Genomic DNA, 27,661 nt, shown 5'->3' with positions numbered 1-27,661 from the left:
TTGATATTATGAACCCTTTGTAGGCTACTGAGTGCAGACGATGGTTTATGTGATTGATTGAATTGGGAATGGAACATTGACAGGATGTTCTTCAGAAACATCCGTTAGTGTTCATGTTGTGGCTTCTTGTACCCTTTCTCTCAGAAAGCCTGGTGTGGTGGGCGAGGTTACTTGTACCCTACTGGCTGCTTCTGCCTTTTAACGGTGTCATGGTTTCAGCGGTGGAAAAAGTACTCACATTTTGTACTTGAGTAAAAGTATCAATACTGCCATGTATAAATACTCTGTTAGGGCACGGTCACACCAAAGTATGGTTTCCAGCTGATAAACGGATTCTGCCAATGCATTTCAATGGGAATGAAGAGGATTTTTTGAGAAATCAGACATTTGCGGATTTATCAAACTCCGCCCCATTCCCATAATTGAAATGCATTCGCAGAATCCGCTTTGCCTAGCAGCTTTAAGTAAACGTCTGGAATTCGAAATGTACTTGAGTAAAAGTACAAATGATTGGTATCAAAATAAAGTAACAAAAGTAGGCTACTCATTATGCAGAATGAGAATGTCCCATTTCACAAGTTTTGCACGAAATGTATTTGGCATTAATGCATGTTTTTTGTTTTTTTTGTAATATTCAAAATCTACAAAGTAAACTAAGTATAACAGAAGTTTTCAAATACATGTAGTGGAGAAAGTATAATGTATGCCTCTGACTGAGATGTAGTGGAGTAGTCAAAGTACTGAAAATTGGAAATACTCCAGTAAAGTAAGTACTCGTAATATACTTAGTTACTTTACACACCACTCGTGATGTTGTGAGCACACTAGCTCGCTTTATAAACGTGTTTTGGCTAAAATGTGAAGCAGAGGTTCGGTTTCTTGCACAGATTAGGCCTATATTTGCACAGTTTTCCCGTCTGTTCTGCCCCCACGTTTGGTATTTTCACCTGATACACGTGTTATCATATCCTTGCTATGGGACTGTTATCAAAATTGTCATACCTTAGAGAAGGCTCAGTAGTCAGACTACCAGCTACCAGTAGCTGGGTAGTCCCAATATCAACCTTAATATCAGCCGAGAAGAAAGGAAAAAAAAAGTTGCTCCCGAAGCGAGATTCGATACCGCGCCCAGTGACATCAGCCACCCGACGCTACCGCTCACGCCACTATAGACGACGGAGCCGCGCCGTCTCAGGCGCCGATGAGCCCCGTGAGGAGCCGCCGAGGCGAGCGATAGCGAAGCCGAGTCGCCGCGACGAGCGGTGCGAACGGCGCCTGAGCCGACTCAGCGGCGTTACCGAATTATGTGCCGTTATGGACAGAATAGTAAATTTTGACCAGGGGACTGCTCAAATAAAGGAGTATCCACGTTGTCAAAAATAAGAGCAGACAAAAGAACGAGTGATTTCCAACCGTCTCGTTAGCTCAGTTGGTAGAGCATGGGACTAGTAAAACTCAGACCCGGGTTCGATTCTCACAGGGAGCCACCAGTACGTTATTCCAGAGAACGTGCGTTGGCGCATGCGCATTGCAATGACAAGTCTATGGGTGATATCGGAACTACCAGCTCCTGGTAGTTGGTAGTCTGACTACTGAGCCTTGGCCAAGGCATGACAGGGGTGATAACAGACCCATCCCAAGGGAGGATAACACGGGGATCGGCTGGTATTTTCCACTCTGATGAAAGAAGGCTAGGAAATGTAGCGGTATGTTTAAAATACTGTACATCAGTACTTCTCAAACGTTTTCTTGTCAAGGACCCCCCAAATTGATATGTAATTCGCCACGGACCCCCGTCTGAAAGTATTTTGTACCCCATACAAGGACCCCATATACGATGAACTAATTTTGCTGATTGAGATCGCCTGCATCAAACCACGGACCACCATAACTCGAGAGTGTACACATGGAACCATTTGTACTCTCTGACTGTTTACAGCCCCATAAGGGTCCATTTGGTTCCTATTTCCCAAGTATCATAATTTACCTGGGGACCCCTGGAACCCCCTCAAGGACGCCTGGGGGTCCTCGGACAGGCCCCACTTTGAGAACCAATGCCGTATATGACAAACACGAGTAAAGGGCTGTTCACACATGGTGTAGTAATCTGACCACTTGAGGTAGAACTGCTTTTAAAACGTATTTACCTCTGAAAACAGGAAATACAACTGTAAAAGATAGACAGCAGCGTTCTCTCTCACACATAGATTGAAATCTCCACAATCACCGCTGCCATGAATTAAATCTGTTGAAACTAAATCTTGTCCTAATTATCCCCAATTGTTCACCCCAATCTCCAGGAATCTGAAACATGCACAGAGAGAGAGGGACTGACAAATATAGCTCCACACACTTGTCGTTAGAGGCATATAGCTGGACTCCCCCCCCCTTCTTTATAACTGCCTGTATTGTTCATTTAAAAGAAGAAACAAAATAAACTTATGCTGAAACAGTGATATCAGTCCAAGGTTTCAGTGGGATACGAGCCAGTGCTGTAGAAATAACACCGTTGCTAAGGTTGGTTTAAAATCAGTAGTGAAATAGCTATTTCAGTAAAACAATGATAGTACTGTCATCTAAAAGTAGAAAATTACCGTATGACTATTTTAATAATAAACGAAAGAGCAGAGACTTGTGATATTTTAAACAGCTGTATAATTTGCAAGGAATAATTGATGGCAAACCAAGTCATTGTTGAGACATGAAGCCAGACAGGATGATTAGATCCCAACAAGAAGTATCACAGCAATAACACAGCTGAATTCAGTGATTGACCAATCAGAACCAACCATTCAACCAAGCTGTCAGAGCATCATCAGAGCATACTGTGGGGCTCGCATTGCTATCGCTAGCTTCATTTATTGAATTGAGTAGGTAATTGCTTGCCATCATAATTCCTCCATTTTCCTTATGCATGTGATCTGAGCTTTGATGAGACCAGTTTATAATATTTATATATTTTTCTTGTCTTGAACGGATAGTGGGAAAAACAATAAAACATGTCCGACAGAAAAGTTATCAGTGAAGTACTAATCTGAGTTCCCAGAAGTTCTTTTTTTCGCCACTATGGGAGAAGAACTTCTGGGAAGAAACCATTATATCTCTGGGCCGGAAGTCAGCCCAGCTCAGAATCTGGGTAGCAGGAAGTTGCACAAGTATGGGTAACCAGAGGCAAAGGAGAAGGTTACCTATGTCTCAAAAAGCCCCAAAGCAAATCCTCCAAGACTAGTGAAGTACTAATGGTTCTTCTCATATTCTTTTCAATTTGTAACTTAAACATGGTTTATACAGTTTATTGTAACTCAGCTACTCAAGGGCTCAGTAGTTCATTATTTTTGTATATACAGTGAGTCTGGTACCAACATAAAGGGTTTAAAAAATATATAGCATGATGCCATAGTACCATTGCAAAACATTGGCAAACAAATGTCACATGGTTATATTAAGTCATTGGATGGGAGCAACACCATGCTGTCAGTCAGTTTAGTGTGGACAGCTGGGAATGTCACAACATACTCAAAGACTGGTGTGCCTTGTATATTTTATCACACAAACCTGTGTTGCTTGATGAAAATAACTGATCAATTGAAAAACATGACAAGACAAAATAAGAGAATGTGATGTGATACACATCACTGGTACTTGCTTCGATGAAGTGAGTCAGTGATCTTTGTGTACTGGTGCGGTCAGAGGCACCCAGTGTAATAGAATACATTAGAGTGACAGTCAGGCCTAATGTGGTTCGTATCCATAAAGATTTTAATTTTATCCCTATCCTCCATTCTCATCACAGGAGCACCAGGTGCTGAATTCACTCTTCCTAGTCAGTGTGTTGTACGTTTATTGTATAGGACCAAAGTCCTAAGGAGGTCCGTCCGATGATGTTAGCCCATACTAGCAGGGGCCTCTTGCACATTTCACCAGGTGAATGGCTACATCTCTTGAACCCTTTTGGGGGCTTTTGAGAGTGTAAGGGTCGTTTCTTACTCTTATAAGGAGCCTAACTAATTTCGGTTCGGGAGGGCTGCCCGACCCGAAATTATTTAAGTTCGGGGGGAGTTCATTCATACTTTCTAAACGGCTAGTGCCGAAGGTGCTTGTAAATATTGGAGGTCCATGGCATGACAACGTTTGTAGCCGATACATGAGAGTTGCAGGGCGGATACCTATCTGACTGGCCTTCGCGCTGCACGCTGAATGACTGGAGGTCCAGTGAGTAGCAGCTCCAGCAGGCAGCAGCACCAGTGGTCTCTTCTCTTTCTCTCACTCACTCACTATCACAAACGTTCGAGCACTGTCGAAAACATTTAATCTACAAGCTCACATTATAGACGTGCCGCCTCTCATCAACAGTCACAACTCGTCGTGGAAAACCTATAAACACGGAACACTAGCAAAGTTGTGTTTAAGCTTTTCTTTTCTCTTTAAACGGTCGGCGACTTGCGAGACGTGTGTGTGTGTGTGTGTGTGTGTGTGTGTGTGTGTGTGTGTGTGTGTGTGTGTGTGTGTGTGTGTGTGTGTGTGTGTGTGTGTGTGTGTGTGTGTGTGTGTGTGTGTGTGTGTGTGTGTGTGTGTGTGTGTGTGTGTGTGTGTGTGTGTGTGTGTGTGGTCTCCAGCCAGAGCGAGAACCAGCTGACAATTGTATCCGCTCTGCGACGCTCAATACACGGCCACACAAGCATTGGAAGTCGGCGTGTCTCCCTCCCAAACGACCGCTGTTTCCTTGCCTTCACAGCTGAAAATATTAAATTGGAGCCGGGCTGAATTAATGAGAAGACACCGCTGAGTACCGAAATTAAGTCGGGAGGTCACAACATTTCGGCAGCACTAGTGGAGCCGAGTTCAGTCGGTTGACGCCCCCCCGAACCGGGGACGACGACCCATATTTGGGTCTGGCCAGTGCCGAACCGAAATAAGTTAGGCTCTTTATTAGAGTGTGAATCGACCCAAAGCCGGATCTCTGAAGAATTGGCAGGTCAGTCTTAGACGGGGGTTGTCTATATATATACCCATATAATTGTGAAATATTGAAAGTCTATATTGAAAAATAACATTCTTTCAAATATGTATGAAGTGTTTGACCACTTCACCCTCCTTGTAATTGACAGTCCTGTATATTGATGGCGGTGTGGGTCGTACGTCTCGATGGGCGCTGCCATCTTGAGCTGCCAAGTCTCCCTGAGTTAAAGCGCAGTCAAGTGCAGACAGTTTCATGAACATGGCCGGAGATATACAGTTGTTATGGAACACCTCAATTCTACTCAGTATGGAGCATAAAATGTTTTATTGATTGAAGACGACAGCATAACAAGCAAGCCTGTATAACATGTAATCTTGTTTCACAGTCGTTCCAGCCTGCCAGTGCTGCAGAGATAACGAAAAGCAGTTTATAATAATGTGTCACCATATGAATAAACTACATGTAAAAGAGCTAGAGTGATGGTGTCTGGGTCCTGGGAAAACAATCTACACTACTACACATGGCTTTAAAAGGGTCAATCATATTAATTTCCTCTGATACTGTGTACTCATCTAATGAACATCTTTGCAGAGATATCCCATGGCTGTATGAAATGAATCCCAGAGTTTCTAACTTCCATATTGTCTTTGTTATTCCTAAGGTGGCTGCTGTGGCTCAGACCAGAAGACCTATATGGTGGGAGGCTGGGCTTGGGCCTGGTGGCTCATCTCAGACATCCAGAGGTAAGGCCTTTCACTCTGGGCCCTGCTGTACTATTGATTCCTAAATGTTAACCAACAATGGGTAATGTCCCTCTTTGTCAACAAAGCTATAACAGCCATTATCTCACAGCTGATGAACTCAATATTCTATCTCTATTCAGAGAATAATGATGAAAAATCATTATGAATCCCGCTTCTCGCTCTTCTCCAGCCGTATCTGTTTATTTAGTAGTTCACCCAAGAGTTTTAGTTTGCAGAGTTTTAGTTTGTAAAACATTCCTTAACGGTGAATCCAAAAATGAAGAAAAAACTTGATGAATGGAATTAATCAGAGACTCCACGTAACAACACGTTCTGTATATTTTATTCTATGGTTATTCACTTCCTTTCTAGTAGGCTGTCGACAGATTTTGCAAGAGAAACGAGCCCAAAAGAAGCAACTAGGCTTGGAACTAGGAAGTTTTACCACTTTTCATTGGCCACTTTACATCGGTTATTTGAAAATAACGCATTGTGAGCTTGTAGATCTGCTATTTTCAAAACATATTGGAGAAAAATGCGGAATGCACACTGCCACTCAAAGTGACTACTGGCCAATCACAGCGTGTCTTTCCCGGGACTTCGAATAAACGAGCGACCAGTGCTCTCAGTTCCTATATCCGAACAAGGAAGTTAAAATAGAAGAAAGGGAAACACGTGACCGCCGGGACTGGCCATGACGCCCCCCCATGTGTTCCAAAACTCGCACCGGAAGTGCAATGAAATACGTGACAGTGAATGGAGCCGGCTAGATCAGCTCATGAACAAACCTCGAAGAAACACTATTTATGAGCGACTGAGACCTTTGTCATATAATCAGTTCAGGAATATAAAAGAAAACATATCAAATTTATTTTGACAAATAAATATAGTAAATAATTATTTAAATAAGTAAATAATAATAGTTTCTGTCTCGGAAGTATCGCGAAATTTGGTTGCCAGACAGGAAACGGTGGATAGTCTCGCGATACTTGGCACGTTCTGAAACATACTTTGTGATCTTTAGATACCTCTATAAAATGACACCGTGCTCAAATCTAAAATCAACAGCAGAAGAAAATGTGTGACATGTTTTCTTTTATTTTCCTGAGACGAGTATTGTATAAAGGTCTCTCAATTGTTGAGAAATATTGTTTGTTCATGAGGCTTCCACTGGCTCCAGTGCATTCTACTGAACCTCCGGTTGCAATTTGGCACCCATGGTGCGACGAATCTGTCGGTTGGAATTGCTAGATAGCAAAAATTCCCACCTGCGTCTGATTGGCCTACACGCCTGCATCAAGGAAGGTTAGGCAGGAACAGACAACACCCGGAAGTTGGCACACCATGGGACGCCGCCATGACACTTTTGGGTGGCGGAAGTGACAAAGTGCTCATAGACGCTAATGTTATTTTGGGTGGCACTTCCGCCACCCAAAGTGTCATGGCGGATGGCCATGGAGCGCCATGGAGCCTAAAATGACGTTGGTGACTGTTCTTGCTGAGACCTTCTTTGGCCTGCATGAGGAAGCTTGCCCTCCCTCAAAATGGTGCCTGTGATACAGACGGCCCAGAGCTGCCCAGTGCCCACCCCCTACTCCCCTACCTTCCTATCTACTTCCTGGGGTTGGCGAATGATTGGTGAAGAGAACAAGAAAATACACTATTAAAAGCCTTAAGGTCTAAACCATGCAACACCATGCTGTCTGTCAGTTGAATGTGGAGAGCTGGGAATGTTACAACATACTCGAGAAAAGACTGGAGTGCCTTTTTATATTTCATCATACGACCTGTGTTGATGAAAATAACTGATTTGAAAAACATGACACAAAATAAGAAAATGCTGGTACTTGCTTTGATGAAGTGGGTCAATGATATTTGTGTACTGGTGCGCTCCGAGGCACCTATTGTAATAGAATACACTGTCTGTATCTCTAAGGATTTTAATTTGTCTTATGTTTTTCCCCTCTTGTGCTCATGCATGTGAATACGCTCAGGTTGAAACCTACGGGCAGTCAGGCACGCACGCCCATGCTCGTTCTTCACTTGTGCATGAGCCGGGTTTAGCTTCCTGGTGTTTTAAAATGCATTAAAATGCATTTTCATCTTTGGTGATATTTCTAGAACTTTCTTAGCAGACCTCGGTAGAAGTTAAGAGAATCTAAATGATAAGATGAGCTGTGTTTTGGACAGATTTTCTATATACTGTTAGTTTAGCTGTTTTCACGTGAAGTCTCTGGTTAATTCCATTTCATTTGTCAAGTTTTTTCTTCATTTTTGGATTCTGGGTTCAACGTTAAGGAATATTTTAACTAAAACTTAAGTCAAAGACAACACCGCGTAGGTAAACAAAAGAACTAAAGTCATTTCTTAGGTGAACTACTCCTTTAATGGAAACGACCGTTACTTACTATTGAAGAGAGGCGAGTGTACTGTTACTGTACATTGACATTGGAAGCTAATGTTTACCAAATGTGTAAACACTGACTCACAACAGCTGTTTTGAAAGAGTAAACTAGAAAGATAAAAAAAAATCTTGTAAATGAGCATTGAATAAACTCAGCCAATTGATATAAAAGAGCGCAGTGACTCATTTTGGGAAAATTGTAATTAATCAATGGTTTTCATGTCAACTTTCAAGTCAAACTTAAACCCCCTCTGCCATTGTCTGTCATCTCAAACAGTAAACAAACACATGGTATGTGAACATGTGCAAATGTCTGTTAGAAATCAGGTAACTGCTCTACTCTGTGATTAAATCAAAAGATAAAACCTGAAGTAATGATCCTGACAATGATTGAGATGGAATTTGTGAGCTCAATGGACAACCTTTTTTCTTATATCTCTTATTGTAAGGTTTATAGGTAAACCTCTACCTGTAAAACAATAACTCATGCTCCTACTGTATGTTACATCAGTCAGGGTTGTGGAATTGAGTTCAAAGTCTCACATTCTTTGTGAGAGCTGCTTGTTGGTCAAGTAACTCGAGGAAGAGATCTTTAACTCTACTTATCTTTAGGGCTTTTTCACATTATATGTTCACAAATCTAGATTGAGCTGTCCATAGGAAAAATCAAATGAGTTACCAATCCCAAACGTGTGACAGTATTCTAGTAACCACAATAGTTTAGTAGTTCATTGTTCCTGGGAGAACCTGATAACATCAACACAATACTGTAGCCCTTGTATATAATTTTGTGTACAGTATGTCTTGTCTAATTTGTCTGTTTATTTCTACTTTGCTAACCTGCTTTGCCTTGTCTGGTGTCGGCCTTATTCTGTCTCTACCCTGATGTGTCTTTGTGTGGGAACCCAAGACCTATAAATTCCCCTTCTTTTATGTAGTTGCTAGGAAACGTGATGGTAGAACCTAACCACATTAAGCCAATACATGGCATGGCATAACCCTTTACTGTGCCTGCCCTATTTAACGAAGAGGTTAGAAGAGAGTAGAATTTATGGGCTTGCGCTTGTGTATTGCAGTGGTCTTTCTTCGTCACATGAAGCAAAAGTCCCGTGTGCATTCACTAGCAGCAAGGACAGCAGAATTGTGAGGGGATGCAGGGCGGGGTCTGGTAGCTTCCCACTCGTGATGCTGTAATCATGTTAATGTCTGACTGTATGACATCATGGATCAAATTCCCCTGGGAGGGAGGCACAACAACAACCGAATCCCATGTTATCAGACAGAGTGATGCATTAAAACGCCTCTCTCTCTCTGACTCTGAGGATGCTGGGAACTCCAGTTATGTCAAGCCTTTAATTTAAAACATTATTATAAAAGAGTTGCACTGGCACCAGTAGCCAATAATATACACACACATTCATATATGGTATATATAAAAATCTCCTTGCTGCCATTATCTCACGTGTAACTGGCACAGAAATGCAGTAAATTCTGACTGATCTTGACTGACAAATGACGATTGTCTTTGTCCTGGTGTGTTTTAGCATTAACAAAGACATAGCTAGCTTTCTTGTTGGTTGCTGATGTTTTACAAGTGTCAAAGGCAATATACCTTAGATAAGAGTTTGCTTGAAAAACAGTAAACTGAGAGGTAGTACAGTATAGTTTGCCCCCCCTCACCTGTCCCCCATCCCCTCCTCCCCTTGACCTTGGTTACTGACCTTCCTAACAGCTCTTGTCCAACAATGTTCTACCTCTGCTATTCTGCCTGCCCGCCTGCCTGCATAGAATGTCTCTGGAGGTTATGACCATCCTCTGTCGCTGTGAGAATATCGAAACCTCGGAGGGTGTTCCTTTGGATGTGACAGGGGTGGCTCAGGTAATGCACTGCAAGAAAAAAAAAGGAAATCCTGGCAGGGAGTGTGGTGCTTGCGCTGAACAGGGAAGACGCTCAAAGAATGGTTGAACTAACAAGCTAACACTGTCCATCTGTTTTTGTCCCCGTCCTGTGTCATTTTCTCCCTCTGTAGCGAAAGGGAGAGAGAGTCTGCTGTCATTAACCTGGGCTTCACTGCACAGCTACTGAGTCACTCCTTTTACTGTTGACAATTGTGTGTCTAAACGGATGCTAAGGAAACCCAGTGCAAAATACCAAATGCAAAAACAAATCTGCATGAGGCTGTTAATCAAAATTGAAAGTGGGCATGCACATGTAAATATACAGTATATATGCCTTTGGACACAAAGATAATTCAATTGTTGAAAAAAAGCATTCCATTTAGCCCTATTGTCACTGAACTGGAGTCGTTCTGTCTTTTTGTTTTGTTTGGGTCCATTTCAGTTCTTTGTGCTCTGGTCCCCTTTCTTCATTTGCTTTCCCTCTGAACATGCCAATTTTTATTTTTTTATTTTTTTCCACCTTCTTCACAGGATAACCCTTGAGATTATGACCCTGCAGCCCAAGTGTGATGATGTAGAGACAGCGGAGGGTGTAGCTATTACTGTCACAGGGGTGGCTCAGGTAAAGCACTACACTTTTCGGGAATGCCTCTCTCAGTCCAAGGCCAGGTCAGACTCCACCACCCCGCCCCCTTCCCTCACCTTCCCAGACCTGCCCAGATCGCCGCCACCCTCCTGTACCCAATGGGATCATTTTACCAGAGACATAGTATACTGTATATGAGGGTGAATCATTCTCCTTTCTTTCTTTTTTTTTGAAACCTGCACAAGATTTAAGGTGCATCCGATATGGAAGCAAATGGTTAACTTGCCTATGATGTGTTTTTATTTATTCTACAATTTGTGTGTTTATAATTCCATACATTAAATCAGGAATAAAGCATTTCATATACATGTGTTCTTGATTAAGACACATAGGGATGGAGTTTATACACAATTGCTGGTTCATGCAAAATGATGGAATGATTGTCCCTCGTATCAAAGTATAGTCAGACCTCTGTATTCCTTAGATAGGTTCTATCAGATCTCTGATGTATGTTTCAGTAGTATGCGGCTCATCTTTCATTTAATTATTTATCTGTTTCTTAATTTTCCCCTTCTAGTTACACTCACCTGAGATAGAAAACTATTAGCTTTTAAAGGTGATATCGATGATAAAACATAGCTCACATATAGAATGCTATTCCTGTGATTGCCTATTTTAAAAAGCTTGTACCAAAATGTGATGCAAATTGGCCCTGAGTTTTACAAAAGTACCTTGTAATATTTGTTAAAATGATTTAAAAAATCTTTGTTCCAAATTGGTGCATTTCTTTTTGTTATTTTTTTTTTGTGCTTGTTTTTGGTATTTTGTAAATGAGAAATTAACCACCCTCTGTGAGATTCTTAATGATCTCCTCTGTTTTTGATAACATCATTGATACTCTGTTACTCCTGGCCAACATGTAGACAAAAACTGAACTTAAATGCCAATCAGTTTTTGCACGGTTTCGATTTATCTTATGAGATCCATTATTATTTGTATTGGTAGCTTCCTCTAGTTTAACCATGCCTGCTTGATAGTTGCAAACGTGCATGTTCAGCAGTCCTCTTTTCTTCTTTGTAATTAACCATCCATGCTTACAATGAGCCCACTGTCAGGAATAGAACAAACACTTTTCACACTTGCCAGAGAGGATCCAAATGCTGCTATCTGATTGGACCACCATAAACCACAGCCCTTTAATGTGAAGTTTCTATGGCAGCAGGATTAGTGTGTGCACAGTCTCCTGGTTCATTGCTAGTTTAAAGAGTTTCCCAACTGTTCTTGGGCCTTAAGCTAAATGCAGAATAGACCCAAATTTAGAGTGAGCATTTTTAACTCAAATCGTTGCTTCTGGGGGTCCCTGGACAAAATATTTTGAGATGGGTGTCTACTGCCAAATACATATCATTTTGGGGGTCCTTGATGTGACAAAGTTTGAGAACCACAGATGAAGCAACATAATATGTTTTTTCCCCTTTTTTTCTTTAGAAAACTGGATTTAGAAGACATTAGTAGAATCTGCCTATATCAATGGTTAAGGACCCCCAAAATGATATGTTGCGGACCCCCACCTCACCCCCAGAAGCAAATATTTGTGTTAAAAATGTTTACTCTGAATTTGGGTCTTGCTTTAAGCTAGATGCAGAACAGATACATGCAGCTCAGACCCGTTGGCAAACGAAAGGTCGCTTAAGGGCCAACTACAGTTTATCCATTTCCATTCGAAAAACATTATCATTCAACATCATTCTTCACCAACTCTGGGATACTGGTTAGCAGGAAAAGGAGTAGAAAAACATGTCTTTTCATGTAATTTCCTATACAGTGTTTGTCCTTGTTCACACTGAATTCAGGACCTGTGGGTTTGGAGGGGGGCGGTGCGGGGGTGGAAGGGGCGTGGGGCGGGGGATCCCCATTGCACGCAAGTCTTCATTCCAGTGCTGGCCTTGCCACAGCTCCCCCTGCTGTCTGTGTGAGAGCCTGCAATGTGGTTGTCTGTTTGGCTGGTTGGCTTTCTGTGTTTTGTTGAATGCCATGTCATTTTCTCTGCCATTTCCCTGACCTCAGCCCTGGCTGCCCTGACCTCAGCCCTGCTATGACTGCATGTTGCTGAGGTCTCCATGTCCTGTCCACATGTGTTGCCTAAGGACCCAGCTCACTCTCTCTTTACTTTCAGCTGCAGTGGAGTACATAACACAAAACCTTCCTTCCTCAGTCTGTACAGTTTTCATTTGAGTTTAGTTTGTTTTAACTTTCACATGTGAATTGTGATCAGTTACCTCCTCATTAGATTAATTTGGAAAACCACAGACCGACCATTGCCATAAATCTTCAAATTTTCAAGTGCCAACCATAATTATTCCCTTTTTTCTTTATTTTATTTTTTCCCTGACTTGATGCTATATATTTTGACCACATTGAAATGTAATTGTAGGCCTACGGCTTTTGACTCTTAAGGTCAATACACACCAGGATCAACGTGAATAAATGATACAAAAATGCGCTGTGATTATTTCACATCAAACTTTTATTTCTGTGATGCCTCATTCACACAGGTCGATTTTATTTGGCCTGAAAAATCGACCTTGTTTCGAAAAAGAATTGGCACACATTACCTCGCTATAATCGCGCTCTGTGTGTATGTACCTGTACTCATAACGCAAACAGAAGTTTCAATTAAGTATTATTAATTGCAGGAAATAAACACTCCCGGTGTGTATGGACCTTTATTGATGAACTTCAACTTGCTATATATTAAGATTGACACTGAAAACTAAAGATGACTCAACATGTTGAGCCAGCTCCCAGCTAAACAACAGTCCAGGTTTAACATTGTGCAATGGCAACCTAATGGCTAGATATGGTAGCTTTCATTCTGGAGTGGAAACACCTCTATACTCTGTCAAATCTAATGACATAATGCCATAGTTGCAGCTTTGTAATCTCTAACAGTAAGTTATATAAAAACCATCCTATATGTCCAATAACTACATTAGCCACTATATTGTTAGACCTGGCATGAGGTGAAGGACTCAAATTTGACTGTAATTTTTTTTTTCTTTACTGAAAAGTAAAACATTTAAGGATACATATTAGAGAAAGCCAATGCGATACAATGTTACACTGATTGTCATGAGCTGGGAGTTTTGAATGCATTCAGAAAGCAGTTCCCTCAATTATGTTGTTGTGTATATTTTTTAAATCTTTTAAATCTCTCTTTAAACCAGGCATACTTTATGTTGTACAAGACTGTGCTTGCCCTGGTTTGAATGTGTGTTCCCGGACCCTTCCCTCAACTTAACGAATCCTGCTACTAATGAAGTGTTCTTATTCAGCTTACTGTAAAAGCATAGTGCATCACAGTGCATGCTATTTTTTATTCTAAATCCTTTGTACATGATGATTACCAAAGGCTTGATGTACATGTACTGGAATTGCCATCTCCATCCTACATCATCATGCAATTGTATTATAAGTACAATGCATCACTGCTACTTTTTAATACATGCTCTGTATGCAAACAGCTTATTACAAGGTTGTGTCAAGACGACATAGACAGATTAGACACATACAGTATTGCATCAGTCAGTGCTTAAGTTGCAACAGAGCATCACGTTTTTTTCAGCTGTATTGATATTGGATTTAAAATGTCATTCTGAATATATGACAAATTATTGTGTATAATCAGTAACTTTTAAAATGGCCTTTTAGACAAAGTATTTTAGAATCTGTGTTTTAGTTACTAGAATGAGAATTTGATGGCACCTAGTTTTTGTGTGTGTTCATGTTTGAGCATGTACAGTATGTGAGTGTTGTGTTTGTATTAGGTCTGTATTTGTTTGTTTTTTGCTTGTTGTGTACGTGTGCTCTGCTGACACCTTCTGTCCACCTGGTCTCCAGGTGAAGGTGATGACTGAGGATGAGCTACTGGGGTACGCCTGTGAACAGTTCCTCGGGAAGTCTGTGAGTGAGATCAAGAGCGTCATCTTGCAGACTCTTGAGGGTCACCTTCGCTCCATTCTCGGTAGGCATGATGACTGATGGCACTCATGTCGAGTTATTTTTCTCTAAATCCAAAAACATAGATTACTCCGATCTCCTTACCACCACCCCCAATGGATCAGCTATAGAGAGTCTCGGAATTCAAATATCTTGGTATATGGTTGCATGACAAATTTTATTTCAAACATAGATAATCTCTGTCAAAAGATTGGCTGCCTATATAGAAATAAAACTAGTTTCCTCATGCTCTGTAGGAAAAGGTTTATCAAAGCCACATTTAATCTGTACTGGACTATTGGGGATATATGTCATGCATTGCAGCTGCCTCCACACTCAAGCCCTGACACCGAACTCTGAGGTTTATTACTAATGACAACTACACAAAAAACAACACTCATTATTGTGTATGATAAGGTGGGCTGGTCTTCTCTGACTGAGACAAAATATTCATTTGTACCTCTTCATTTATAAAGCCCTGGTAAGAATTAACCATATATTTCATCCATGTTAGGTCAGAACCCTAGTCGCATTCTAACTCGCTCTAGTGAATGGCTAGTCCTTCTGGTTCCTTTTGCAAAGTCTGAACTGGGAAAGACACTGTTGCACCTGGTTCTTGGAACGTCTTGCAACAAGATTTTAAACTAAATACCCTAGCATCTATTCTGTTCATTTTAGGAATCTACTTAACCATTTATTGCCTTTATGCAACTGTTTTAACTGACTGCTGTCAACAATTTTAACTGATTGTTATTGTCTTTCTGTATTGTTATGTTATTTATGTGTAATCTCAACAGAATTTTAAATAAAGGTTGAATGATTCATCAGGTCTAACTCTAAGGTGGTGTGAACATGTGACATGTTATAGGACAATAGAAACATGATCGTAGTTGTAATGTATTTGACTATCCCAATCTTTATCTTAGGCACATTGACAGTGGAGCAAATCTACCAGGACAGAGACAAGTTCGCAGGTCTGGTGCGGGAGGTGGCTTCACCTGATGTGGGCCGCATGGGTATCGAGATTCTCAGCTTCACCATCAAGGTGGGAGACTCATTCACATGGGATTAACATTGTGGCAAAATTATTGTCTCAGAGTGCATTTTCTGTCAACCATGTCCACTGAAATGGTGCTAACCATACTGTGCATCTCCTCCCTTCTGACAGGACGTGTATGATAAAGTAGAGTATCTGAGCTCTCTGGGGAAGACGCAGACGGCTGCCGTGCAGAGGGATGCAGACATCGGAGTCGCGGAAGCAGAGAGAGATGCAGGCATCAGGGTGAGATGGCTTTCAAAAGGTGCTGAATGCTGATGTTTATGCTTGGGTGCCGCAGGGGTAAAGTACCTGCGCACCACAGTAGAATCTATGAGTTCAAATCCACTGTGATGTGTCCGGCTTGGCCGAGTGTCTACTACAAACACAACTGGGGGAAGGAAGCTGGGCATGTACGTCTACCTCCTCCTGCCTGGTGGGGGCTTCTCACTTGCAGTTGAGCCGGTAGGGTAGAACAGCATGGGGGGGGGGTGATTTAAAGCCAGGCCAGGTGCTGCGACTCGTTCTTTTCCCTTTTTATGCTCCAACTTGAATCCACCTTGCAACAGGAAGCGGAGTGTAAGAGGGAGATGATGGACGTCAAGTTCCTGGCAGACACAAGGATGGCCGATTCCAAACGAGAGCTGGAGATGCAGAAAGCCTCTTTCAATCAGGAAGTCAACACAAAGGTACAAACCACAAATTTGCCCTTTCAAGATTCATATATACGTAATGATGTCGGCTAAGCACACACGTAGATTTCTATACAGTACTGACTCCATTTGCCTCCTTGACACGTTTCCAGAAAGCAGAGGCCCAGCTAGCTTATGAGCTTCAGGCGGCTAAGGAGCAGCAGAAGATCCGTCTGGAGGAGATCGAGATCGAGGTGGTGCAGAGGAAGAAGCAGATCACCATCGAGGAGAAGGAGATCCAACGTACCGAGAAGGAGCTCATCGCCACGGTGAAGAGGCCTGCCGAGGCTGAAGCCTACAAGATGAACCAACTGGCTGAGGGGCACAAGTGAGTGGAACACAGGACCTTAACTTTAGGAGGCTGGGCTATATACTGTAAATTATATACAGTAATACCCTGGCATTATATCACAAAATCACATACCCATAGCTTAATTTAGTCAAAAAAACAACCAACCATGTTGTCAATATTAGTCTCTGGCAGCAAGGTCGCTCATTGTGACCCTATGGCTGATATCAGTTATCAATCACTCCCCTCACCACAGATTAATGCTGAGTGTGTGTGTGATAAATCAAATTATTTCAATTATGCAATATATTTGAAAGAACTAAGAATCAACAAGAACTGTTGCCTCTAGGCAACCACACACTGATTAGGGAAGGATATGTTTATCTTTTTTTCTTGCATGTACCAAAAGTGTAGAGGGTTGTTGAGAAGTACATGAAGGTGTAAAATTTGAATGTTTTAATATTCAATTATATTGTCATCGTTTAACTGTGCAATCAAAGGAGTTATCCACTTTGAATATTACTTTATGTCATGTCTCCCAGCTCTGTGACTCATCTAAGTGCTATTTGAAGTGAGGACACTCGGTAGATGTCAGTATCTAATATTTCTCCTAACCCTCCTGCTAGGGTCAAGAAGGTGCTGATAGCGCAGGCGGAGGCTGAGAAGATCAAGTGCATCGGTGAGGCTGAGGCCGGTTCCATCGAAGCGATAGGGAAGGCAGAGGCTGAGAAGATGAGGCTAAAAGCTGATGCCTACCAGCAGTATGGAGCAGCAGCCAAGACAGCCTTAGTCCTGGAGGCTCTGCCCAAGGTACCCCACCATACATCCAACCAGCATCCAACATAACATGTTCTGATTTACCCAGTGGTGGAAACAGCACTAAAATTCTTTACATGCTCAAACATGAACACACACAAAAATTAGATGCCATCACTTATTCTTTACGTAGGAAAAATGTACTCGAGTAAAAATACAAAAGTATTGGCATCAAACCGTACTTGGGGCACGGTCACACCAAATGATGGTTGCCAGCTGATAAGCGGATCCTGCCAATGCATTTCAATGGGAAGGAGACGATTTTATGAGAAATCTGCCATTTCTGGATTTCTCCAAAAGTCCGCTCTATTCCCAATGCATTGGCAGAATCCGCTTATCAGCTGGCAACCATACTTTGGTGTGACCATGCCCTTAAATACCAAAAGTAAAAGTACTCATTATGCAGAATGTCCTATTTAATGTATGAAAATCGAAGCATTGTGAGCTTGTAGATCGGCTATTTTCAAATGGCCAAAATGTATATAGGTAGTCCCCCCAGGAATTCGCTGAAAGAAAGTCTTGATTCCGTGGCGAACAATCCTGATTCTGCAGAATTCTGCGGAGAACAATTCTTGATTCCGCGGACATTAAAAAAACGACCTAAAATGATCAGTTATCAAGCTAAAAATGGTATAGTTCTAATAATCAAGTAAAACCCTGCATGGAATAGCCACAATTAATTGTAATTAGTGGTTAGAATAATCGAATATTCGAATAATCTTTGAGAATAAAAATGTAATATTACATCTATTTATTTTAAATTGTTATTGTTTTTAATAATTACTTTCTGTTGCAAAGACTATATTGTCATCCAACCCATGCCCATAGTAACCACATTTTAGAGAATAGCCTAAATACTACCTAGTATGGGTGTAATATTTATTAATTCTCTTCTGCATTAGCATTGTTATTGCCAGGACCATAGAGGCATAGAGAGGAACTATAGTTCAGGACACAGTTTCTGTCAGGAACGTGGGACCATCCAGTGTCAGTGCAACTAGCAGGAGGGAAGCTAATCGATTCCCCCAGGCTCTGTATAAGGTGGCCATTGGCCAGACCATGTACAAATCATTTTATAATAGTAGTAATAACTGCTCCCGCCACGAATTCCGCGATAAATTCTGTGATCGCGGAATCACGGATTCCTGGGGGTACTATAAAGGGCCTAAGTGGTTAATGTCTGCAAAGTAACTAGTAACTAAACTTCTCAAATAAATGTAGTGGAGTAAAAGTACAATATTTGTATCCGAGATTTAGTGGAGTAAAAGTAAAATGATTGGAAATTGGAAGTAAGTAAAAGTACCAAAAAACTGTACTTAAGTACAATACTTGAGTAAATCTACTTAGTTACTTTACACCACTGGATTTACCCATCAGGTGTCAAGAGCCTGCCGGGAGCATTGAAGTAGGCTGTTAACTACGGTAGCATTAGCAGCAGTGCAGGGGAAGCCTAACTGCATGCAGTGTGCTGTGTTATTTTCCCCTCTATGGTTGGGGGAAAGGAGCAATTATAATAATAATTAAAGCTGCAAGCAGCAATGACCGGGCCCTCGCAGCTCTACCCACGTCACAAGGCCAGCAGCCAATCAGAAACCAAACAGGAAGTCAACCATTTCGACTAATTAGTGGCGTTTTGGCGCATTTTTGGCCGTTATCACGGGTCGCACTTTAACGATAGTTTAAAGTTTTTCTCAAAAAAAATTTGAGAAAAAAATTTGAGAAAAAAAATTTGAGAAAAAAAAATTTTTGAGAAAAAAGATTTTTGAGAAAAAAAAAATTGAGAAAAAAAAAATTTGAGAAAAAAAAAATTGAGAAAAAAAAAATTGAGAAAAAATTTTTTTTGAGAAAAAAAAATTATGACACCAGCCGCAAGTCTGTACGACAAACGGTTCATGAGTTATAGAGGCACTTCCTGTTTGGTGAAGGGCACTTCCTGTTTGGCGAAGGAAGCGTCAATTAAGGTTAAGGACTCTTAATCAAGTCATATGATACCAGCCACAACTCTGTACGATAAACGGTTGAAGAGTAACAGCCAAAAAAAGGAACAATCAAGTATGGACCAATCAGAAGAGGGGGCACTTCCTGTTTGGTGAAGGAAGTTTGACCCTTCGCCACAGGCACGCCGTTTTACGAAAACTCACGATTTTGATAACTTTTCATTGTTAAGGTGTCTTGAGTATGCCGAGCGAACTTGAAGTTGATCCGATTAACCCCCTAGGAGGAGTTCGTTAAAGTGCGACACGTGAAAACGGCCAAAAATACACCAAAACGCCACTAATTAGTCAAAATGGCTGACTTCCTGTTTGGTTTCGGACGTGGCGCCGAGAGACTTTTTTGTGAGTCCGGACACAATACAGATGTGTACCGATTTTCGTACTTGTGGGTGAAACCGTATAGTGGGGCTGTTGCGTTGAAATATTGTAGGGGGCGCTGTTGCGCCATTAGGCCACGCCCCCTTTTTTTTTTTTTTTTTTTATACTAAATTTTTCGCCACTTGTGATGTGTGTGCAAAGTTGCGCAACTTTTGGAGTACGTTTTGCGGCTCAAAAACACGATTCATTCGGCGGAAGAAGAATAATAATCTTTGCAAATACAATAGGGTCCTCACACACTGTGTGTGCTCGGGCCCTAATAATCTTTGCAAATACAATAGGGTCCTCTCACACTGTGTGTGCTCGGGCCCTAATAATCTTTGCAATTACAATAGGGTCCTCACACACTGTGTGTGCTCGGGCCCTAATGATAATGTAATAATGGCAATAAATTACATGCTTTATGAAACATGATGCCAAATATTTTTGAAATGTCTGTTTTGTTTTTTATGACTGATGAAAAAACATGACACAGAATTCTGTAGTCACAAAGTAAATTTAGAAATGTAATTAATTTAAAACTATGCATGCCTCCAGAAGTTACTGTCAAGTCCTGAACTTGTAGATCTGCTATTTTCAGTGTGCGACATGGCACGCAACCAAATAAAAATCAGGCATTGGTTACAGCTGCTAACACATTATGTGAACAGATGATATGTGATATGTTACTCAAAATGGTTCACAGTATAAAGAAATCCACCAAAATGTTGTTTGTTGTCTTCATAACAGATCGCTGCCAAAGTGGCTGCGCCCTTGGCCAGGACCAGTGAGATTGTCATCTTGAGTGGCGATGGAGGCCGTGTGACTGGGGAAGTGAACCGCCTGTTGGCTGAGCTCCCGGTGTCCATTAATGCCCTCACTGGGGTGGATCTCACCAAGGTAAGATAGGAAGGGTGGTCACTGTGGTGGTTTCCTCAGACCTCTGCTGTATAATATGCTAAGAGGTTCCGTTCTTATTAGTCATTTAAAAATGTTAATTGTTATTTTTAAATGTTTTTTGCTTTTATGCAAAAAATTAAATGCAGCTTCAAATTACTGACAGAACATACCAGGTGTCTTCAACAGGGGCAGCGCGAGGAGTTGAGCGCTTGTAGATCGGCTATTTTGGGCAAATAGGTTTGGTGTAGAGGTACAAAAGAACAGGCGGAGTATGGAGTGAAATTTCATGTTTACAAAGTATCGACAATTTAAGTACTGTAGTTAAATGCCTGAAAATACACATTAACAAGGAATCCAACATAGACTGATGACAGTGCTGTCAAACAAGTCTATGAATCTATCTATGAAATCGATGAAAATCTGCATCACGCATTTATACAATATGTAGTTGGGGTCCCTGCTTCAGCTCTCTCTCAGCTAGGGTCCTTGGCCTGTAAACGTTGAAGACTTACAGAATGTACTGTAGTTGCTTGCCATTCCAGAGCACATACCAGCGCCATGATAATAGATCCCAGAACACATGATCCCATTGTTATCAGAGGAATGTTGGAATCCATTGTTTCCATGACACAGACAGATAATCCACTCTTCCTCTGATCCCTCAGATGCCTCTACTGCAGCAGATGATGTCCCCACAAAGCCAAACAGCCATCTGATCTGTCCAGAAGTTCATAGCTCTAAAATCATCTAATATACATCTGCCACAAGCATGAACATGGTCCTCTGGCTTCTAACCCCTTACACTTCTTTACGGCAACTGCCTTTGACTAGGACAACATTTGACGCCCCATCCCCAGACTGTTTTTATACTCTAAATTCAGGAGATATTTTCATTTCTTAAAATCCCTGGTGCCTTATGTCTGGAGGACCATATATATATTTTTCAATGTTTACCCTTTCTTTCCACTCATTGCTTCTTTCCACTCTGCACCCGGTTGGTCATGACAAATGGCGGAATTCTTTTGGCAGGGGATTTTGACCAGGGTCGGGGTCAGTTCACATCAGATGGTCCCAGTTTGAAATCGTACAACAGATGCAGGACGGAATCAAAAATCATTTGCAAGAAAGTAGACCATACGCACGCACTGTATTCTACTTAAATGTTTAAAATAATAGCTTATATAAAAAGTGACGTTTCTCTCACTATGCTCCTCGTCAGATTTGGTATAGTTGAAGCATAACCATTAGGCTCAAATACATGTTCCACTTTGAGGAGCAGAGTACAGTGCATGGGGTCTTAGTTTTTCGTAAGATATGGTTACACAGATTCGTAATTAGCCTAAGGCTAAAACTGAATTGCAACACAGCTCACAATAAACTCAGTACAGTGTAGAAAGGGGCAATTACTGTATACATGTTCACTTTAGTTTTAGAGCTGTTATATTGGCTGGATATATCTACATCACTGAGTCCTAGAGACAATTGGTTGAAGCCCTTAGTGTGATGCATTTAAAAACTGTTATTAATAGAATATAGATTAGGTTTAATAAAGGCTCACAACAGGGTCTTCACTTGGACTTTTCAACCACTCAAGTGCCCAAACCCTCAGGACAATGGTTTGATTTATTTTAATTTATCACAAGAAGTCAATCTTATGGGAGACAGTTTTAATAAGGTGTCCTGTTAAAATACCTGCCAGTATCTTCAACATTGTGAGCTGTGGACACATGTATTAAAAACAAAACACAAATCTAGAAAAACTACAACAAAGCCATACATTCTAAAGGTTAGCCTTAGCAGCCATCCAGCAGTCCTGTCTGGACATTCTGGATTACCTCATATAACAGCTTTAATACATTTTATTTGTGGTCCTCCACTGGCATGTGATGCTGTTTTATTCTGTCAGTCGCCACCATTACTATTCCAGATTTATTAAGGCCAATGTTCAAATAATCGTTCTAATAATTTGCGTCCATAGTTCATCTACTTTGAGAATATATTGTGATTATCTGCTGCTATATTTTCCTTTAAGTGGAGTAAGAGTTCAGCAACTTATATCTAGACTGCATACTTATACAATCAGATGAGTAATATTTTGCTACATTGCCTATCCAGTATGCTGTATGTGGCATGTAATGGAATTGGCATAACCTTTTGCTTTTATTGTATTTTCTTTTACAAAAAATATTTGTCAAGTAATCTAACCACTATTCAGATGTTTTTTTTATGACCGTAGAAATCTTCTTAATTTTGCTCTTTTGGTTATTTTTATGCAAGCATAACAATTCTAGTGATCTGAATAAAGGTGGTTGCACAATGTTTTTCGTTGCGAAATGCGTTTTTCAGGGCAAGGAGAGAGAGAGATAGAGCAAGGGACCGAGTGGTGCGCGAAACGGGCGGCAGTGTACAAACGTGACTGACATAACGTGAGGTTGATTTTTTATTTGCTTGCTCCGAAATTCACTCCGATATTCGGGCTGAAAAACGCAGCAGTGTGCAACCACCTTTAGTCTTGCCATCTTGTTGAAGTATTTTTGAAGTCTTTGCAGAATGTCAACACTGTGATATTTCAAGGAGTGTCTAAACCTATTGTTACCTTTTTATATCCTTTTATGTTTTGAAATGGATAATTAGTGTATAAAGTACACAGTGCCCTTCTTATGGTCAGAGAATGTAATTTCAGAAACTCCCTTTTGCGTAATTGATCCAGTCTGCTGACCAATCCATTATATCACATGTTTGATTGATCAAGCCTGGGGAAGCACTGATGACGCATCCTGTTGCATAACTGGGACAAAGGCACTGTGTGCCTGATTACTAATTGTTGATTTCAGCACATGGAATGTGTGAAACGCCTCACTTTCTGTAGTGTGTGTGTGTGTGATATTTTATTTCTACTTTTGTTTTGGTATTGTGGTGCCATTCTGTAAATGTAAACGGGAACACAGATTTTAGTTGTACAGTACAGGAGATGTTCTATATCAAAGTAGCTTCAGGTATGTTCTAAATATATTGAGAAAAATTATTCCCACGGAGCTTGTTTCGTTCGTTATTTTGGCCATTGTGTTTTGTGCCAAAGAATCATTTTGTGATTTGGATTGTCCTGTCAAGAGTAGAGGCAGCTTTGTGTTCCTGTAACTGGCATTTGAGAGTAATGTAGTAAGACCAAATGTTGTAGACCTATGCCTTAACTCATATCTGTACCTGAACCACAGAATATATATATATATATATATAACCTCATGTTGTCAACTTGTCTGTCAATCACTCTGCATTGGTCACTAGACATTGTGAAAACTAACACACTAACACAGCATGGCATTTTCAGCATGTGTTCCTGTGACATGTCTTTCTGTGATCAAGACTTTGTTACAGTTTGTGTTGCCCTGTAATAAATGTTACACCACAACAATGTACGTCTCATTATTCTTTATTCATTACAGTTTAAGGATGCTCGGACAAGGACATAAGGCATGCTAAATTTCATTCAAAGTTAATCATGTAATTGGCCATATTGATCTCTATTATTTTTGACCCTCACCAAATATATTCTTAGTCTAGTAGTCCATGGCTCTTCAACAAGGGGTCCTCATAGTTACTATGGGGGGGCGGGGACTTTAACCATCTGGCCCACCGGACCAGAATTTCTGACATTGGCCCTGATAATTGTATTTTATTTTTTACAATGCCTGAATAAGTCTTTATAACGTATACAGTAAGCATACATTAGAAGCCATCACAACCGGTGGTTTTATTTTTCTCTTTTGACAATGCATGATCTGCACAGCAGAATATGGAACTATTTGGTGTGGGAACAATGACATCTGCTGGACATTCTACTACTAGTTCACTGGGATTTATTTTTAGATGTCTTTAATTGTTCACTTGAGTATGAAAGTTCAGTATATTATTTGCCTTATTCATCTACACTATAAGGCACCAAAATAATATTTTATTTTCCAAATGTTTGAGGGTTTAATCTCTTTGACTTCTCTATAATTGTTGTACATTGACCATGCTGCTGTAAAACTAAAATTGCTACTGCTTATTTCTTCCTAAAATAAAAAGGGGGTTTGAGTATCAAGATTTCCATTTAGACAGAACCCATTCCTCTGTTGCACGGAAGCCATTCCACCATACACTGATGTTATAAGTTATTAGTATAGAGTAGACTGTTAGAAAGTGCACCATTGATTAAATAATACTAACAAGAAAAACATTTTCAAAACATAAGATCATTGAAACAAGTTATGAAATGTTTTTTAGTGCAAGTACCATGAATAACCCATTTGTACACATATTGTAGACTACAGTTCTTATCATGAATTGTATTCTGCAAACACACCTTAACACTAAAGACATGAAAGTCCTAGATATAAAACCGTCATGAGGAAGTACTATAAAACTCTAAATATGTCAATGTATTTGTTTTGGTTGTACTTCCTATACATCATATTGTATTTCAGTGGGTTGGGACCCATTCGTGGGTCTCGTAACCATTGTTATGGGTCAGTACATTTCCTACAATATATTTGTATTATTTCAAAAGACCTTGAAAAACATTTTACAAAAATGTCATGAATGATCATAATAAAAAAGAATCCATACATTTGAAATACTTCCAAGAAATAGTGAAAATAATTATTTTCACTATTAAATAGGGCTCAAGTGGTTAATTCATAATGTATTTTTGTAAATGTGGGTCTCAGGAGGACCCCTGCTCTATTTAATGTACTGTATGTTTCTCTCTATACAGACACACACACCTTGAGCAGCTGCACTATCAAAGTTGCTGACACTTATTGTATTATGTAAAATGAAAAGGTATGTTTGTAGGGCATCTAGAATGACAATAATAGTTGCTATTAAATAAGTAAATCAAAACACAGGCATCAATGATTATGTTCAAAGTTCTTTCATTTTCATAATAGTTACATTTAAGCTACGTATATATTTAATCAAACTGGTTACAAATCAGCTAATTTGCTTGCTGCACAGTTGGGGCATTTCACTTTTAGACTTGACTAATGAAGTCCGGCCAGCCAGAATTCACTTATCTTTGAATGCAATTTGAAGATTCATAGAAAAGGGACAAGCATTTCCCCAACAGATAAAGAGTTGGAGGGAACCCAAGTCACCTAGATAGTCCTGCCTCCATCTTTATCTGTGAGGACAGCCAGACTGATCACACCCCCAACAGATCCCCCACCCAACCAGGGAGTATGTTACCATGGTAACAAGCTGTCCCAGCTCGCACTGTCCTTACAGGGTGAGGGTGTCACCCTGGCCTGCACGTACGACACCCATACAGTTGAAAGATATAATTACTACTATTAAAGAATCTTCTCCAGGAGTTGCATCTTCAAATATTTCCCTTCATCTTGTTATTTAGCAATGCTTTTGCCTAATTAATTTAATTTAAACTTAAATGAGGTATTACTTGCTTAGTTGTCCTTGGTTACATACATAGGCCTACTCATATATTTACTTTTATAAGAACAGTGGCGGTGTTTGTAGATCAAATCTGATAATATGACATTATATTAGCTTGTGGGAAATTTGTTAACAGTGTAGATTCAATACAGCATTATTATGAATAATAATAATAATAATAATATAGAATTCTGCAAATTTGAGGTCCAGGCACATCAAACTTTAAATATTGAGCCAGCATGCAGCAAAAACATTACTTCATTTGAGCTCCCTTTGCACATTTTGAGCTTGAGTTTTTATGTGAGTGCGAAAATCTACAGAGCGTCAGAATAGACCAGAAACCTCAAAGTGACCAGAAATAATGTTGGATTTTCAAATATATTACATGAGTTATCAACATCAATTAAAACAGGTACAGTTTTGATTTGCCAAAGTTGATATGTCCGATTTAAAACGTCCTAGGGGAACAAGAGAATTATACTTGAGTGAAGCCTGTAATGTATTCCAGGTATCTGAGGCACAAAATTTGAACGCTGTTTTTTATAGTGTAGGCTACTGCGTTTTATTAAGGTTTGTATCCTCCTGGCATGTGTAAAAAGCGGGTCTTTGCCACCTAGTTTAATTTGGCATAATCTATTTGAATCGCATTAGAATTGACCTCATTAAGGCTGGGAGGTATAGGTGAGCATCCCTTATGATTAAATGACATTGAAACTGAAAGTGAATTACACTGGAGAGTGGAGACTTAATTCCAAACATAAAATGTGTCTTTGTGGTATGTCATTAAAACCAAAAAAGTACACTGTATAAAAGAGGGTACACAGATAAAAAAAAATGATGGTGATAATAATAATAATAATAAATACGTTTTTAATTCACTGGGGTGTGATAGGGGCGTTGACAATCTGTGGATGGAGGCAATCGGGTTAGGAGAAGATAAGAAGAGTTCAACCCTCGTTCCTTGGTCCAACCCAGATGTCATCGCCATTATGCTAATGAGCTGGGGGTCTTTAAGTGTCAAGCTCTGGAGGTACGTTGGTCAGCTGTGAGGAGTTTGTGAACTGCATGGATGCTTGCAGTCCAGAAGAAAAGATAAATGGTAAAAAAGCCAAGCTGCATCATCACCCACCCTAAAGAACCCAAGCAGAGGTGAGTGTGTAAACTAGGCTCAGTGTTTCCCAAATGGTGGGTCGGGTCCCATTTTCCTTTTAGCATTTCCTACAATTCTTTTCATTATTATTTTCAAAGATTTTCATTATTAATTTAAAAAGAAAAACACAATTAAATAGTGCTTTGTGGTTAAATCATAATGGATTTTTAATCTGTAAGTTTGAGTCCTGTGGAGACCCATACGATACATTTGATCTTAATGGTCTCAGCTGAAAAGCCTTGGGAACCACTGATCTAGCTGGTTTTGTAAAGGGATGATGCGGTTGAGGCCTAATTGGTCCTCATGGTACTGAAATGGATGAAAGAGCTGTTCGTTGGAGGACTCTATTTGCATGCTCTTTCCTTTCAAACCCTAAAACATTAAAGGGCCAACCTCCTAAATA

The 27,661-nt window shown here is 40.3% G+C and overlaps 1 protein-coding gene across 1 annotated transcript in view; it reads left to right on the top strand.

Annotated features, from left to right (window-relative positions):
• Positions 1-24,073, top strand: part of LOC308304538 (flotillin-2a) — a 24,542-nt gene extending 469 nt beyond the window's left edge. The window contains exons 2-11 of the mRNA XM_080749162.1: positions 5,622-5,703; positions 10,538-10,628; positions 14,493-14,616; positions 15,518-15,636; positions 15,760-15,873; positions 16,197-16,316; positions 16,433-16,647; positions 17,235-17,418; positions 20,526-20,675; positions 21,341-24,073. Coding sequence (XP_080605288.1) covers positions 5,622-5,703; positions 10,538-10,628; positions 14,493-14,616; positions 15,518-15,636; positions 15,760-15,873; positions 16,197-16,316; positions 16,433-16,647; positions 17,235-17,418; positions 20,526-20,675; positions 21,341-21,391 — 1,250 coding nt within the window. The 3' untranslated portion in view covers positions 21,392-24,073. The remainder of the gene's footprint in view (positions 1-5,621; positions 5,704-10,537; positions 10,629-14,492; positions 14,617-15,517; positions 15,637-15,759; positions 15,874-16,196; positions 16,317-16,432; positions 16,648-17,234; positions 17,419-20,525; positions 20,676-21,340) is intronic.
• The last annotated feature ends 3,588 nt before the right edge of the window (positions 24,074-27,661 follow it).

The sequence above is a fragment of the Nannobrachium achirus genome (assembly GCF_963921795.1).
Source record: "Nannobrachium achirus genome assembly, chromosome: 19".
In the NCBI taxonomy this organism is placed as follows: Eukaryota; Metazoa; Chordata; class Actinopteri; order Myctophiformes; family Myctophidae; genus Nannobrachium; species Nannobrachium achirus.
Note: the sequence above shows the minus strand (reverse complement) of the source record. Positions and strands in the feature narration are given on the sequence as shown.